The 17,725-nt window shown below is 37.8% G+C and overlaps 1 protein-coding gene across 35 annotated transcripts in view; it reads right to left on the bottom strand.

Annotated features, from left to right (window-relative positions):
- Positions 1 to 333: 333 nt before the first annotated feature.
- Positions 334 to 17,725, bottom strand: part of ABI2 (abl interactor 2) — a 102,370-nt gene continuing 84,978 nt past the window's right edge. For 14 of the 35 annotated variants that reach the window (XM_090282706.1, XM_090282712.1, XM_090282713.1 and 11 more), the window contains 3 exons: positions 15,019 to 15,105; positions 11,141 to 11,314; positions 1,589 to 1,860 (listed from right to left, as the gene is read on the bottom strand). In XM_090282706.1, the coding sequence (XP_090138832.1) occupies positions 1,685 to 1,860; positions 11,141 to 11,314; positions 15,019 to 15,105 (437 nt within the window). In that variant the 3' untranslated portion in view covers positions 1,589 to 1,684. Of the gene's footprint in view, positions 1,861 to 11,140; positions 11,315 to 15,018; positions 15,106 to 17,725 lie in introns of all 35 variants that reach the window. The other 21 variants (XM_090282710.1, XM_090282730.1, XM_090282732.1 and 18 more) reach the window with 4 other exon arrangements.

Genomic DNA, 17,725 nt, shown 5'->3' with positions numbered 1-17,725 from the left:
ATCAAAATCCTTGAATGCTCAAGTACCTTATACACAAAGCATAAAACAATGCACACAGTTGATCTTTCACAACTGCAGACTGAAAACACTTTTTATAACTGGTTGAAACTGCAGATGCAAGACCCAGGGGTATGGAGGGACTGTATATTTAATGATAAAAAAAAACTCCACGTGTAAGTGGACCTGTGCAGCAAAACCCGTGTTGTTCAACTGTATATGCAACTATTGCTTCTCCCCTTTGATCCAGCACAGGGAAGTCACCCGGCAAAGCTCTCTTCAGACCATGTCACTGGGACAGCTCTGGGCCTGACCATGAGCTAGTTCAACACCAAGTATTCACCTGCTGTGCAGCAAAGCCCTGGATTATTTCAATATTTCTTATACTGGTTACAGAAATGATTAAAGCCATCTGACTTACCAGTTCCACTGAACTTGAAGCTATAATTGGGCAGATTAAAAAATAGTTTCTTTCCAAGTCCTATCCATTTTTAATCTATGTAATTGGATAAGTCTCTGGCTTTATCTCACTATTCTTAGCCTGAGATACAAGGTTCAAATTCTTACCAAGGGAAGCTACTTCAAAAGCCAACCACAAAATCAGGAGAGTATTTACCTTTTCTAGAGTTAAGTGGGTAAACAACTCAGCAGCAGCTAACACTGGCCATTAATAACATTCCAAGATTACAGTAGCAAGCTTTTTACACCCAGTGACTATCAAGAAACTTGAAAATAACTTTGCTCCAAAAGAATGTTTTTCTAAATAGTGAAAGTAAAGAAACAGTGGATCTGACTTCCAAAATCCTACTCCTCAAACCAGCACCAGAGGCAAGGACTTAGGATGCCTAGTGGGCAGCACATTTTTACAGTTCAATCTCTCCAGAACCTTAAGAACCTTCACATCAAGCTTTGCACACCTGCTTCATTCAGCACATGAACCAGGCTTCCGACTTTCACTCATCTGGGTGCACTGGCCATTAGCGGCAATGCAGTCTCATGCAGCAGCAGCACATTAGAATCAAACTGGCAATTGTCAATCACCCTCAGAATGTTTGGAGACTCATTTCATCATCTACAAACTGAGAATTATGAAGGTATGCAAGTCAGTTCAGCATTAACTCTGGTGCACCCAAGTGCTGAGAGTGCAGAATTTACAGTGTTGAAAGAGGAAATGAGCCTTCGGAAACAACTAAAAATGGAAGTATGGTAATCAAATATTGGTTCCCTCCTCATACAAGTCGAAGAAAGTGTGGGGGTCGCAGGAGCCACAAGGCTAACCCTTAGCACAGGCGCTGAAGAGCATCCAATGCAATGCTGGGTTCTGCAGGAGGAGAAATCCCACAGGTGTACAGTATTCCTGAGAAAGATCCCAATTTTTGTTCTGAATCAGTTTTAACCTGATTTGTTCTAGTTCTGCTGTTATACCTCCCACATAGTCAGAAATGGTCACTTTATTTCAATCCAGACAGCTCAGCATGGTATAAATGATGACAGAAAAATCCATTTGTTCACACTCAGCTTGCTTTTTTGTTTTAATACTGGGGGATAAACCAGGGGGGAAAAAAACAACCATAAGTAGTTTTTATCATTTGTATCCTTCATTCACTTCACTGGAGGGGAATCCCAGGGCTTGTGATAATCTGGGAAGTCCTGACTATTCCTGTGAGGGAAACAGCCCCGCTGAGCTTTATTCAGAATAATGCATGATAGACTCAACATAATTCCCAGGAAAAAGCCCAGTCACTCCATTCATAACTCCCTCATACCAACCATCGTCGTTCTTCTTGATGACATAAATAATGGCTCCTTCCTGAAAGGACAGCTCATCTTCCTTGTCTTTCGTATAATCATAAATTGCCACAACTAGAGGGGGGAAAAATAGGATGTGAAAAAGAATAACATTCCTACAAAGACAGAAGCAAATAAATAGCCATCCTTTACCAACTTCTGTAGCAATTCAAACACAATGACTTTCTGAACACAGACTAAAATCACTTTTTTTCCTAATACCCAGACCTGTATAATGGGATTCCATCTTCCTGAAGAGGTTAGGTTCCAAACAATATAAATGGCAAGAAGTTACAGTCAAATTACCCTTCAACAGCCTATGGGAAAATACCTCACTGAACAGAGAGACACAATCCCAGAATGTGAAAGATGACTGTTCAGTTGAGCTTGTGTTGAAGCACTGCATTGTGTAAAAACATGTATCCTTACACATCAGAACTGTACGAGTACACTGAGATGCACTATGAGAAGCATGTGAGAAAAGATGGACTAGAGGAACAGCGAACAGATTTCTGCTGCTTAGCTCTCTGGAGCCCAGGCCTAGTCACTGAGTAGGATGGTGGCTGAATTCCCACAAGTTTGTTTTTTTAGGTATTCTTTAAAAAAAAATTTTTTTTTTAATTTACTTTCTAGAGGGGAAGAGAGGGACAGCAAGAGAATATCAATCCGTTGCCCTTTTCACGCCCCCAACGGGGGACCTGACCCACAACCCAGGTGTGTGCCCTGCCCGGAGAATCAAACCAGTGACCTTCCGGGTCTCTCAGGGCAGCACTCAACCCACTGAACCACACCAGCCAAGGCTGAATTCCTACAAGTTCTATGTGCAAATGATGGGAGTCTACTATATATAGTCTTTCAAGCACATGCTATATTATGCTACCAATTTAACATATCCTTATAATAGACTAAAAGTGTTATGAAAACCACGATACCTGTAAGCTCTCTCGAGATTTTTATTGCTTAAATGATTTGGTAACTGGGGACTGTCAAAGATATCTGGGACAATCTCTGGTTCCTAAGTATTACATCTACTTTAACAGTTTACTTAAATTAGGATAGCCTGTAACTTGCTCAGATCCACTTGAAGATTTATCTTTTTTTATAAAGATCTTACGTATTTTTTTATCACTTGGAATTTCATTCAGTAACAATCTCCAACTATCCATCATTCTAAGAAGCATATACTGACTTTGTTAGTTTCTTATGCAACTTTAATTCTCATATTAATAAATAAGAAACAAGCCATAGTAGAAATTTTTTTATAATGTGCAACTTGCCCCAGTTAATTTTGTGTTTCGGGTCTGCGTTAGTAAAATTAAATGGCTTTCTTAAACTCTGAATATTTGTTGTAGTGACCTATTAATACTTCAGAGGACCCTAGGAAGAGTTTAGTGTATTTCTCAAAATATAACCAAACCTCTAAACATAAATATATAATTAAATGGCATACAAGTTCAACTATCAATGTTAAAGAAAACAAGATACTTATTTACTATTTCTAGTCAACCTGCTTTTTTTTAGCATCTTTTTTAGTTGATAATATTCTTGATGCTTACAGAAATGTAAGTCCATTGAAAAGTAATTCGAGAGAGAATATCCTGAGTCCTGTTAATTCCACCCCCTAAAGCTCTCCCACCCAACACGTCTCCCTCCTCACGATCCCTGCCCAGCTGCTGCAGCAGTCTTAAACTGGAATACTGTACACACAGCACTGGGGCACCTAAAGATTTTCCATGCAGTATTAGTGACAGATGATTTGGGGAAGACTCCCTCTAGAGTCTCAAATTTTATAAATACTGCTTCCAAAAACAGATCTACTTGAGATGATACCTTCAGTTAGGCATCAGTCATAAAGGTTCTCATGTCCTGTGTATTGTTCTACTTAACAAAAGTACAGTGGTGCACTGTCTTAAAATACAAATCATCTCTGGGTGGCAAAGAAACAATTCAAAATATTGGTGTGGGGTATTTTGCAAGTTAGGTGACTCGATTCTGTTGCTTTTAACAAAAATTAGGACTTTAATGGAGTTATCATAAAACATTTTTAAAGACAGAATGTTACTTGACTTGGGCGAGTAACTCTGAAGGTGTTAAAAGAACTAAGTGACAGTGCCACGTGCCACGTGGGGTTTTCAGCCCCACTACCTTAGTTGAGGCCCTCATCTCTTCCTGAGAAAGGTATCCAACTTGGTCGTCCCAGCTCCTATTTTCCCTTTTAATGAATTCTACATTATTACCAGGTTACTTGTAAAAAGTTAGGATATAAGTACATGGGAACTTAATAACCTGCTTTAAAATCTGCCACAATTTTCTTTTTACCATCATATTTTTTTAAAAAGGAAAAAGATCCAAACACCTCAGCATGGTATTCAAGGCCATCCATCACTAGTTACAACTACCAACACTCACAGCCCAGCCATTCTCTGCCTATAGCTCCCCACCGCCCTGCTGGGGTCAGCTAGCAGATGGTGCCCCTCACCAGGCCCCAAATGGCCCTTCTCTCAGAGGCTCCCTGCCAGGATGGCTCTTCCCAGCGCTCTTCTCTACCTGAGAAACTCATCATTCAAGGCACATCACAAATGCCATGTCCTCTGAGCAGCTTTCTGGAATCCCCAGATAAAATTAATGCAACTATTAATTTTTTTGACAATCCTTAATGGAGCATCCATGCTGGTTTTTAGGTGCAAAGATGAACAAGACAAACTGTCACAGTCTTGTGAAGACAGAAATGTTATCTGATAAATTACCATACACTGATATTCCTACCAAGAAGTCATGTCACTGAGCTGAAAGAACACAAGAACAGATGGCTTGAGAGAAGAATTTAATGCTAGTCAACTGTACAGCCAAGACTCAATCAAGCCCATGTCTGGTTAATAATTTGGGCTCTGGAATTATACTGCCTAGTTCAAATTCCAGCTCTACCAGTTATTAGTTCACAGAACATACTTAACTTAAACTTCTTTTAACTCAACTGTACAATGAGGAATTATAATAGTGCTAACACCTCAAAGCATTGTTCTTTAAATGAGGCAATGCACAGACAATACACAGTCCAGGGCCTTGTATATGGTAAGCATTCCACATAAATGTTAATTTATTATCATTAATAAAACTATTATGATATACTGTCTTTTCTGTAACACTAACCTTTTCTGTTATATTCTATAACAAGTTATTCTGAACCTCATTTCCAGTTTTACAAGATGGGGAAACTAATTGTCTTACATATCTAGTAAGTATTACATATGTAGTAAGTCTTACATTATATTATGCCAGCCACATAATAAATACATAAGAATGTTTTCTACCCAAGTTAAATCAAGATACATATATACACTATCTCCTCTTGACTATTATGGGCAGTAATCAATGGTTAAGATAAACCTTCTCTATGGCGGTAGATCTCAACCTTGGAATTATCTGAGGAACTTTTAAAACCCTGACACAATCCCACACCCACAGATTGTGATTTAAAAGGTCTGGAGGTGCAGACATATTAAACATTCTCAAGGTGATGCTTACATACAGGCAGGGTTAAGAATCAAGTCCTTAGGTCTAAGGTAGAAAAATGAGTCATTAGGCAACAGCCCTAAAATTTACACACAACGCAAACAAAAAAGCAATCATAAGCTGAACGCAGTTGGTTATGTTTTTGTTTTGCCAGAAAGAGTAAGGAAGAGCTTAGTTTTCATGTTTTGAAAGACTTGAATTTCGCAGAAATAAACCATACCTTGGGAACAATTTAAGTATATTCTTTTAAACTTTAAAGAGTTACTTGGGCTCAAAACAACTTACTTTCCTGTTACAAATCTCTCCATATTTTAATAAAATGTTCAATTTTTAGAAAGCAAAACTTATTGTGCTTTTCTCTTAAGGAATAACTGAGCTAGTTTTGCACAGCTGAAAACTGCTGTCACTTTGTCTAGGATACTGTGAAAATCAGCCAAGGAGTTTGTCAAACATGTCAATGCCCAAGGCTCCTTTTTCTCCCTTAAATACACCTTCAGTGAGGTATAACTTAGACCCAAAACAAAAGCATTTAATTGTTGAGTTTTGACAAATGTATGTACCTGTATACATGATAAATGTGTAATGACTACCACAATGATAACATACAACATTCTATTGCCCCAAGATTTCCTCGTGCCACTATGTAAATTCTTTTACCCACCAGTATTGGTCCCTGAAAACCACTGATCTTCTAGATTTCATTTAGACGGAGTCATAAAGTATGAGTCTTTTGTGTCAGGTTCATGTTGTTGCTTTTAACAGTTATGTTCCTTTTCACTGCTGAACAGTATTTCACTGAATAGATGGATATCCCATAATTAGTTTATTCACCAGTTGAAAAAATTTATGTGGTTTCCAAGTCTTGGCTATTACGAATAAAGCAGCTATGAGCATTCAAGTCTGTGCGTAAACACACATCCTCATTCCTCTTAAGTAAACTCCGTAAGAAGGAACTGCCAGATCAGCTGGTAGTTGTATTTCTAACATCATAAGAGAATGCCAACTGCTTTCTAAAGTGGCTGAAACATACTGCATTCTTATCAGAAATGTATAAGAGGAGCTCCAGTTTCACCACACTTTCTCCAAAACTTGATGTTATCAGTGTTTTTAATTGTAGCCATTCCAGAGGGTGTGTAGTGGTACTGAGTCTGGTGCACAGTGGCTTTAATTTGTATTTCCTTGATAACTAATAATATTGAGCATCTTTCCATGTGTTTATTTGCAATTCATGTATCTGGTAGAATGTGTTCAAATCTTTTCATCCTACAAGTTGTCACCTTAGTGAATTATTTTGCAAATATTTGAAAAAATTTAATTACAATTCAATTTTTTAATTTTTTTCTTTTAAGCTTCATGGTTTTTTTTTTTGTTTGTTTTATTGATTATGCTATTACAGTTGTCCCAATTTCTTTTCTCTGCTCTTCTTCATCCAGGAACCCCTCCTTCCTCCAGCTGTCCCCCTTAGTCCATGTCCATGAGTTGTGCATAAAGCTCTTCTCAACATCCCTGTCCATTCCCCACCCTCCTACCATGCTTCTTAATTCCTGCACCATTTCCCTCCCTCTTCCCCCTTCCATCTGACCTCTCTCCACATGCTCCCCATACCTATGATTCTAGTTGTCTGCTTAATTTACCTTTGTTTCCATGCCCTAGCTTCTGTTGTTGATAGTTGCGATACTGTTTTCATTTTAATGTTCATAGTTTTGATGCTCTTTTTCTTAAATAAGTTCCTTTAACATTTCATATAATAATGGCTTGGTGATGATGAGCTTCTTCAGCTTTACTTTGGGAAGCATTTCCATTCTGAATGATATCTCTGCTGGATAAAGTAATCTTGGTTGTAGGGCCTTGCTTTTCACCACTTTTAATAATTTCCTGCCAGTCCCTTTTTGCCTGCAAAGTTTCTTTTGAGAAATCAGCTGTCTTGTAAGTACCCCTTTGTAGATAATTCTCTTCTCTCTTGCTGCTTTTAAGATTCTCTCTTTATCCTTAACCTTTGGCATTTTGGTTATGATGTGTCTTGGTGTGGTCCTCCCTAGGTCTAGTTTGTTTGGATCTCTCTGTGCTTCCGGGACGCATATGTCCATTTCCTTCCCCAAATTAGGGAAGTTTTCTTTCATTATTTTCTCACATCATTTTTCAATTTCTTGCTTTCCTTCTTCACCTTCTGGCAACCCTATTATTCGTATGCTGGCACGTCTATAGCCGTCCCAGGGGTTTCTAAAAATCTCATTTTAAAAAATTCTCATTTCCTCCTTCTGTACGGGTTGACTGTTTCTTCATTATGTTCCAACTTGTCGATTTGAACCCTGGTTTTCTTTCCTTCACCACTTGTTTGATATGGATTTTCCTTCAATTCAGCTAGGATAGCCTTCATTCTTTCCCTGTCCTGTTTAATCTTTGCTGTCAAGTTTGTAAGCATCCTAATCACCAGTGCATCTGTTAAGTTCTCTGTCTCCTCATCCGTTAGGTGTGCTATCTGCTCATTGCTTAGTTGTATCATTGGGACCTTGACCTGCCCCCTCTTCTGGGTTGTACTCCTCTGTCTCATCTTTCTATGTTTGCCTCTGTGATTTGGGCAAGGGCTGTTACACCTCTTACATTATAGGGGGGGCAGAGCCTTAGGTATTTGTTAGTGCTGGCAACCGTTTCACTGCATTTTGGCACTGTATGTGGGGGAGGGGTATGAGAGGGAACAGTTCCGGCTGCCGCCGCTTTTCCAGGCACTTCTCCCCCTTCCTGTACTAATAAGCAAGCTGCCTCCTTTTCGAGACTGGCAGCTTTTTCCTTTGCCCCAGCCCCCACTTGCTTTCACAGTCAGAAGAAATGTGGTTCTATTTTCCCAGGCTCTGGAACTGCAAGCTGAGTGGTCTAGTCTGGGGCTGGGATCGTTTCTCAGACTTAAAGGGTATGAGTGTGTTTTTCCTCACAGCTGCTACTAGCCACACCCGCCGGCCACTCTCCTGCGAGCAGAGCGGCCCGGCCTCTAGCCCTGCTGCCGCCAAGCTCCGCCCCCACAGTCGCTACCCCCTCCTCTTTCTCTCCGTCCTGGTTCCGCCCTTCCTACCTTTCTGCTTGATTATTTCTTCTTTATTTCTTGCTGAACTTCCCTGTAGTTTTAATTTTTCAGATTTTCTGCGTTTTTTTAGTTTTGAAGTGGTAGTAAATTTCTTCTTAGTTGTGAGGAGAAGCAACACATGTATTTACGTCTCCATCTTGGCCAGAAGGCAAGCCTCATGTTCGTTGTGTGCTCTCTACAAGATCTTTTTCCTAACCCCAGAACATAAAGCTTTTCCTCCTACATTTTTATAGTTTAGTTTTTACATTCAGATCCAAAATACATTTCAAATTATCTGTATTGTGAGGTAGGTGTTGAAGTTCATGTTTTGCATATGGATATCCAATTGTTCCAACACTATTTTTTGATAACACTATCCTTCCTCCACAAATTACCTTGGCAACTTTATCAACTTGTGTGGATCGTATTTCTGGATTCTATATTCTATTCCATTTACTTATAATCCTATACCTATATCAGTACCACATTGTCTGGAATACTGTAGCTTTCTGCTAGAATTCTGAAATCAGGTGCTTTAAATCCTCTAACATTAGCCTTCTTTTCAAAATTGTTTTGACTATACTAAGTCACTTGCATTTCCATACAACTTTTAGAATCCTCTTGTCAATTTCTGTAGGTTTGAGTTCTAGAATTTTTATTGGGATTGCATTCAATTTATACATGAATTTGGGGAAAACAGGTCTCAATAATAATGATCAAAAAGCATAATTTATCTCTCAATTTAAGGCCTTTATTTCTTAATGTGTTAGTTTTCATCGTGCAGTTCATTGATATAGTTCATTAAATTTATCCCTAAGAACTTTGTATTTTATTACCAGTTACTTTAGAAATTTCAATCTCCCAATTACTTGCTAGTATATAATAATGTAATTAATTTTGTACATTGACCTTATAGCCTGCAATCTTGCTAAGTTCAGTTTTTAGTTCTACCAGCTTTTTGTAGATTCCTTAATATTTTCTACATGATATCACATCTTCTGCAAAAAAATACTATTTGTTATTTTCCCACATATCTGTTCCGTTTCTAGTTTTTTCTCCATGTCTCATTTTGCAATTTCTATTGTCATATCATCAAGGTTGCTGAGATTTTATTCTGAAGTGTCACATCAGATACTGTATTTTTCATCTCCAGAAATTCAACGTGGGTTTTTTCTTTAAAAAAAAAAAAAAAAATCCCAATTCTCTCTGGTGTTCATGTTTTCCTTTACCTTCTTGAACATATGTGGCATTTTTATATTAGCTATATAACACCCCTGTCTGTTAAGTTCATCATCCTGGTTATTTCTGGGTTTGTTTCTATTGACTGACTTTTCTTTTACTTATGGGTTATATTTTCCTGCTTTTTTACATGTCTTACAATTTTTGATTAGCTGTTGGACACTGTGATTCTGGACAGTGTTTAATTTTGTCCTGGAGCTCAATTAGGTTTCTTACTACCATTTGGATGCTTTCAAGGTTTGCATTTAAGCATTTGTTAGGGCAGTCCAGAGCAAACTTAGTCTAGTTAGGGCTAATTTGGTCCCAGTACTAAGGGGACACACTTTTGAGGCCTCTTCTCAATGCCTTGTGTATTACAGGTCTTCCTACTCTGACTGGCTTGGGAACATGAACTAATTCCAGGCCTCCATCATTTCCAGTAATTTTTCTGGTTTCCTCTCTTTAGTATCAGGTAGTTTCTTCACACATACATACAAATCAGTACTCAAAGACTCAAGGGTACCCTCCTACAGATCTCCAGAGCTCTGTCCTATGTCTTAGTGTATCTACCTCTTCTCAGAGGCCTCCAAAAATTCTGATCTCTCTCTTATCTAGGCAGTGAACCCCCCAGGCTGTTTCTGTGTTTAGTTTGCACTTCCTGGCACTATGGCCTGGAAATTGCCTCTGGGTAGCAAGCCAGGACAGTCAAAGGCTCACTCTCAGTTCCTTCTCTCTGGGATCATCCTCTACCACTGCCTGTCATCCAATGTCTCAAAACCATTATTTTTTATATTTATTTCTGGATTCCTGTTTTAGGAAAGGAGGATAAATCTGATTACTGTTGCTCTATTTTGACCAGAGGTGGAAGGTCACCTCATTTCTTAATATAAGTTCCCCAGATGCTTCAAATGTAGGGTCAGTTTCGAGACCTAGTGAGTAGCTTTAATTTCCTCAACAGAAAACTTCCTGCAAGATAGCACACTTTTTTTCTGAGCTGATTAGTACTGATAAGATTTGGAAGCTTATGTCACAAAAGTGACATATCATGGTTAGCTAATACACTCGAGAAATTTTTCAATAAAAGAAATGCCCAACACTACTTTGTAAAGAAACTAAGAAACCATTATTCTTTGGAAGGATGTTTCATATGGAGATACTAAACTAAAATAGCCGATGTAAGATGCCACACACACACACACACACACACACACACACACTGTTTTATAAACCATGGGGGTAGGAATAACTAATAATTTGAAAAAATCATCCTCTTCCTGAGGCATTCCAGAAAAATCCTCTTTTTTAAAATTTCTTATAGAAACCATTCATAAAAAGCATGTTCAATAGGAACAATACAGGCATCAATAAAAAATAAAATATTTATGGAATTTTTACTAGCATGGCTTTCAAAACCATAAAACTTGTCAACTAAATAAGAACATGCAATAAAGCAAAATTTTACTTATCAGTAAAAAAATAAACAAGATTCTCTTCAGTACCAATAAATTTCATTTCTATATAAAGATTTCTTCTTCCCATCCTTCCAGATATCCATCAGAAACTTACCCTTCTCCAAATAAGACCTTGGAGCCCACGGCGGGTCCTCTTCAGCATAGGGATCACTATACTCAACCACGGCTGCCTCCTCCTCTTCATAATCTTCTGGGGGAGGAGGTGGAGGGGGGGATTCATCAAAGACTGGCTCTTCCACAGGTGGTGGTGGTGGTGGTGTATCTGAAACTAAGAATGTACCAAGCTGATAACAAACCACACCTAATGCAAAGTTCAGTATTTCCTATCTAACCTTCTATGTTCATGGACCATAAACCTGGACTTGAAAATAATAATCTCTCAACAAGTGAGTGGGCAAGAGAATTCCCCCACCAACTATAATGTTACCAGTCTCCAAGAATGACTTTCTCCTCCCAATGGGTTAGTAGTTGTGGATGCTGAATAAAGTTTAGCCAAAATAATTATTAACTAAGCCTCTGAAACCTGTTTATGCTAATACATAATCCTCTTTTTCAAAGAGATCAATACAGTATAGCTTGGTTTTATATGATATCAAACAAGGAGTGGTTATCAGAAATATTAATAATTTTGAATATTTGTAACCATATTTAACTTATAAAAAGTTAGTATGCATCCAGTAAATAGTCAAATGTTAAAATCTACCTTCTCAATGAGTTTTTAAAATTAGCATCTTACCAAATTAACAGGGCAGAAATCACAAACAAATCTGGGTTCCTTTGTTTGTTTTGGAGTTTTTTTACATACAGAATTTCAACCAATTCAGACTAATTTATGATGCAGAATTTCTTCAAGGTAAATATACAAATGTTATTTAAAATATTTTAAATGTCTCTTTAATGAGATATGCTCAAGTATCAACATAGGAATGTCTAAAGTATTATCTACAAACTCAGAAACTCAAAGTTTTTTAAATGCCTGCTACATACTTGAGCATAGCTCAACATAATAAACTGAATGAAGAAAGCTGAACCCTAGGCAGGTAGCTCAGTTGGTTAGAGCGTCACCCCAATTTGCTAAGATGTGGGTTCAATCCCTGGTCAGGGCACACATATAAGAATCAACCAATGAATGTATAAATAAATTGAACAACTAAATGGATATTCCCCCCCCCTTCTTCTCTAAAACACCAATAAATTTTTAAAAATTAAAAAAAGCTGCATTTATCAGTTGTCAAATTTTAATGAACACCACAAATTTTTTTGTGAGATACCAGTATTGTTTCCATGAATTTCTCTGAGAAATCTGTTTATTTTCAATTTTTTATCTAAACCTACTAATTAAATCAAATGCATTTTAGAAGACTGCTTGCTATTGCCTGGTGAGGATTATCCATATTAACTTCATACTCTGCTCTATTCTGTATTCTTCCCATCTGCTGTGCCACTCCATACTTATCAACATATCTTACTTTATGAACTTCAAAACTTTACCCATTAATAATTCTTTTAGTCCTAATGGGTTTTTAATAAAACATATAGCTATGTGATTTTAGCATATACTTCATGATAAATTACATATGATTGGCATAAGAATCAACAATACATCATATTTGCATTTATAAGGTAAAGATATTGCCTTTAAACAATTCCACAAAAATATACATCCAAAGAAACTGTCTTTCAAAACAATCACCCTGACAAATTATGTTATAAAATTATTCATAGATGCTACCACTGCTCATTTTTACCTTTTCTAATAGCTGCCTGAGAGACAGTTGAATATGACTAACAAAAGCTACTATTTTTTTACTTAAAATATTGCAATTATTCAGCCAGCACTTTAGAATACATTATTTCATTTATACGTTATCTTGGGAGGTAGTGTTTTTAATCCTCATTTTATAGATATGGAAACTGGCTTTCCAAGATTAAAGTAGTCTGCAGTATGTAAGTGGAAGAGCAGAAACTGGAACTCCAATGTTTATTATCTACACTCAATAAACATCAACTGAAAGCCTACTCTGGCTAGGTACTATGCTCAGCACTGGGAGGAGAGCAGTGGGAACAGTCCTGGAGGCATGAACAATCAAGCTTTCATTTTTGATGAAGTGCAGTCAGTCCTTTAAGTCATTATGGGAAATAGAGAAGTAGACCAAACTTCTCGCATGGGTTTCTGAAACCTGAAAGATAAGTAAAAGTTAACAGCCAGGGGGTGGGATGGAACAGGGGGTGGGTATTTCATGTCAGATGTAAAGAAAAAAACAAATGCAAAGGTAAGAAAGCAGGACTCCTTCAAAGAACTGACCAAAGTTCAGCAGAAAGAGGTGTGAGGAAGCTGAGGAGAACTAAGCAGGAAGGGCCTTGCAACAGTTTGAACTCTATCCAAAGAGCAATGAGGAGCCATAGAAGGGTTTTAAGAAGAATAACAGGATCATAGCTACAATACTTAGTGCAATATAACTGGTTCCAAATAATTCCAGGCTTCTTCCAAACATCAATCTTAACAGAGTGATTATCTGCTACCATAGAGTACCTTCAAAATAATGTATCTGAAAGCTATGAAGATAATCTCAAAGGACAGGTAAATATCTTTCCAAGGTAAATGTCCTTAACGGGACTACATTCATTTGAATGTATTATGTCCTACTATGTCTTTAAAATCAGCCATAGCACCCCTCATATACAGTTTATTTTTATACATTTTGTACATGAGAAATGTACATGACTATGGAAAGAAATGAGAAAATATAACCCAAAAGGCAGTTAAACTGTGGTAAACATTGGAGGTGCTCATGGGGTACGCTCTAATATAAACTGAAGTAACACAGGCTATTTCCAGAAATGAGCAAATAAATACAAAAGCACCTGAAAGAAAGACTGAGTCCTCAGTCCAGTAAGACTGGATTGTAATCAGTTAAAATACAAGAAATGTGTCGATAAAAAGGGGTCATTTAGTCAGCTAGAGAAGGACAAAAAAGGAGGGACTAAGCATCTGCTATGTGTCAGATGCCTTTTCCAAGTGCTGGGGAAAGAGCACATGAACAAAACAGGCAAAAATCCCTACTCTCACAGAGCTTACATTCTAGTATTGGCAATTTCCATCTCCACAGGAGCAAGAGTCCCAAGCATCTGAGTGCAAGTATTTGTAGCCCACTGGTGAGGTCATCCCTGTTATGAGATGCATACACTGGGCTACTTCAGCCTGACAGCATTAAATCTTCCACTAATGTAATTCCCTTGCTCAGATTCCATGCCCATCAAGCAACTTTATGATGATGATATAGTTCCTCAAGTAGACTGCTCACAAGAGAATTCATCTACCATACAGTGTTCCCTGGTCTCTGTAACAGCAATTCGTCAGTGAATGTTGATATAGGCCTCCTGCTATGTGGACATCAGTCTCCTGAGCTTTCTTAATACTTCCCTATAAGACTCGATTTGTCAATAAAATTAGTTATATGATCCTGCATGGCTCAACACCACACCACACAGGCCAACATGAATTCACTGCCAATCTACAGGCCTCTTGGGAAAACAGAGTGGCAATTTGGTGCCTTGGGGCCTACCTTTACATGGCCATTTTTATACCTGGAATCACAGGACAAGAGGAAGGTTCTCAGCCCAGCCACAAAACCTTAAAATTCCAGTGACAGGAAACTAGACTCCTACTTGTCTGAGCATCCCAGAGATGGGATATTTGGTGATTGAAGAGCATCTCCTCAGATGTGATCTTTCTTTTCTTACATGTACCTTATTTTATACTTGTCTTTTCTTCATTGCCAGATTTTAAGTCATTTGAAAGGAAAGAATTTCATCTTAATTATTTTATCCCTACCAGCTGCTCATACAGCAACTTGTTCATAATATTCAATACTTGAAGTATCAGTGAATGAATAACTATTTAGTCAATCATCTATAATGACATTTTATGCCTATAATCTGATCTACAGCATAAAGAAGACATAAACTTACTATTTTCTTGGACTCTGGCCACAAATCCCATTAAAGGTAACTGAGGAGTTACCTGTAGGATGGAGGGAGGAGGAGGAGCAAGAGATACTGTAAAAACAAAAAAGGTGTGGAGGATAAGGGGTAAGGGCGAGTTACATCAAAAGAAAAGAATACAATAAAACGAACATATAAGGAGGGAAACCACTATGCACAAACATTTTATATGATATAGTTAAGGATCTTCCTTTGAGGGATAATTCATTACACACAAAACAAAGTATCAGAGGAGTTTTAAGAAAGTTTTTAAAAATTACAACAGGAGGCATTCATCATACACAGATCTTCTCTACCATAAAATGACAAATTAATTTTTCATACCAATAATAATATATCTTATCAAGAAAGCATTTCTTCAGACTACCATAAATAATTTGGATTTCTGGATTTTACCTTGATGATTACAAGTTTAAATATTTGTCAGCACAAGAGAAAAAACCACTACACCCCAACATTGTAAATTTAGACTTTTTGTTACATTAACGGGCAAATTAATTGGTTCTTCATCTATTAAATAAATATTTACTGCCTCCCTACTAAATGGCAACCACTCTGCTAAGAGACCAGTATCAAAACCATTCTCTGAGAGTTAGGTCTGTGTTATTACAATTTTTCATAATCCTAATTCATACCACCTGCTCAATCATGTACATTTTCTCCCTGACCCTACACAAAAATGTTGGCCTCATTGCAATCATTCTCCTCTCCTCCTCAAAGTGTCTTCCCCTCTATCTCAAACACCTGGTACAGTGTCTAGCATTAGTAAGCCTTCAACAATTGCATAATATATATTAATACACAAATAAGCCAGGTATGTACCAAACAATTTCCTAAGATTAACTCTACAGTTATCGTTTCCTTCAGAATGGGTATGAAGTATGGCATGCATCTTCTTATAGAGAGAATACTTTCATTAGCTCCAAACTACAGTTAAGACTAATAAAACTAAAAAAAATAAGTAAAGAGTCACTACCCTCAAAGAGATCACTTTCTAACTGGGAATATTGAATGAAACAGTAACATTCACCCAACAATATCTGCAGCAATTCCCTAGAGGTAGAGAAGGTATGGTGTGATGGCAGAAGTGTTAGTGGGAGTGGTAACAGTGAGAAAGACTATGTAGGCATGACTTGAAGAAATGGAGTTTGATGGACAAGCAGACAAGAGTTGAGGAAGAACAGCTGAGCAGTTCACAGGACTGGAAATGTTTCCATATGGCTAACATAAGATACCCCAGAGAGAAAGTACAGAACCCAGAAAGGTGAGTGGGTGGATATGAAATAGAGAAGGATCTTATTTGTTAGGTGAAAGAGGGCTTAGTGGAAAGAGATTAGACTTTTTAGTCACCCAACATCAAATAACCTGATTCATCATTCTTTTAATGTTGGAAGTTAATTAACTTCTTTGTGCCTACTCCATAAATGTGATATAAAAAAAAAATAATGCAACCTACTTTACAGAGTGGTTGCCAATTTAAAATAAAAATCCAACATGCCAGGGCCTAGCACACAAAAATAAAAATAAAAAATAAAGGCAGTAGAAACAGAAAGAAAAGGAGAGAACTTAGTAACAGTGTGGGGAAAAGAGTACTCAGTAACTATTTAGCTAGTACATGAAGGAGAGCAATGGCTGAAGACAATTCTTAGAATTTTAGTTCTCATAACTGAAGGTGGAGGTGCCATTAGCCACGTTTACCGTGGTTGGTAATTCAGGGAAACAGGCTGGTGAACAGGCAGGTCATGGAGAAATAATGCTATAATAAATAGGATGCATGAGAGTGACTTAGGGATGAATCTGGGAGGCAACTGGAAAGTCTGGGTTAAGTCTGAGAGGAAAATTGAGAGGTACGGAGCCGGCAGTGACAGGAGAGAGGAAAGCTGTGCTGCAGGTGATGGCAGGGAGAATACCCATGATGTGCAGGTAAAGAGTTAAGTAGATATTTCTGAGGGAATACCTAGATTTAAGGGACAGAGTAGTATAACCCTAAAATTTGATACCTGTTTTCAAAAGATTTGGTTAGATTTTTCCCAAAAGTCATACTTCCTGGTAATGAATCCTTAAGTTGTATTTCTGTCTCCCACTCATTGAAGCTTGAAACAATTGTTGGTATGTTCCCAATACCCTGTTTCCCAAATTGGGGTAAAAAGAAGACTCAATGAACAGAGAACGGAGCAGATAAAGCAGATCAAACTGAGAAACAGCAGCAGAGAGCAACTGGCAACAGAAAAGTGGCAATTACATGAATGTTCATATCAAATAAGATGAAAAGTTCCGCTTTCGTTAGCAGTGGTCCCAACCTCCTCTGTAACAGAAAAGTAGGACATTTCCCACTTCAGTCATTGTTTCTCCTCCAAGTTAACAAACAAACAAAGACCTCTAGTACTCTAAAAAATGAATGATTAGGTGCTTTAATTTAGGACAGTCTTTTATTGGTAGGCTGTTTATTACTTTTTAAAAAGATGAGTATGTTCTATTTCTTTTCAAGTTCTGAAAGTGAAAATATGAAACCATGGTCATTTTAAGAAGTCCACCAACAATGTAATGGGGTGGGTGGGGGCAGACATCACTGGAAAGCAAGGGACCCCAATTTAGGCACAGAGCCTCTCCCCATCTTGCCAGGAAAAGCAGGGGGATGGGGAGAGCTGCTGTGGCTGCACATTAAAAGCACCAT

Source organism: Furipterus horrens, unplaced genomic scaffold (assembly GCF_987537825.1).
Source record: "Furipterus horrens unplaced genomic scaffold, mFurHor1.1.pri manual_scaffold_1, whole genome shotgun sequence".
Classification (NCBI taxonomy): Eukaryota; Metazoa; Chordata; class Mammalia; order Chiroptera; family Furipteridae; genus Furipterus; species Furipterus horrens.
This window is presented reverse-complemented; position numbering and strand designations above follow the sequence as displayed.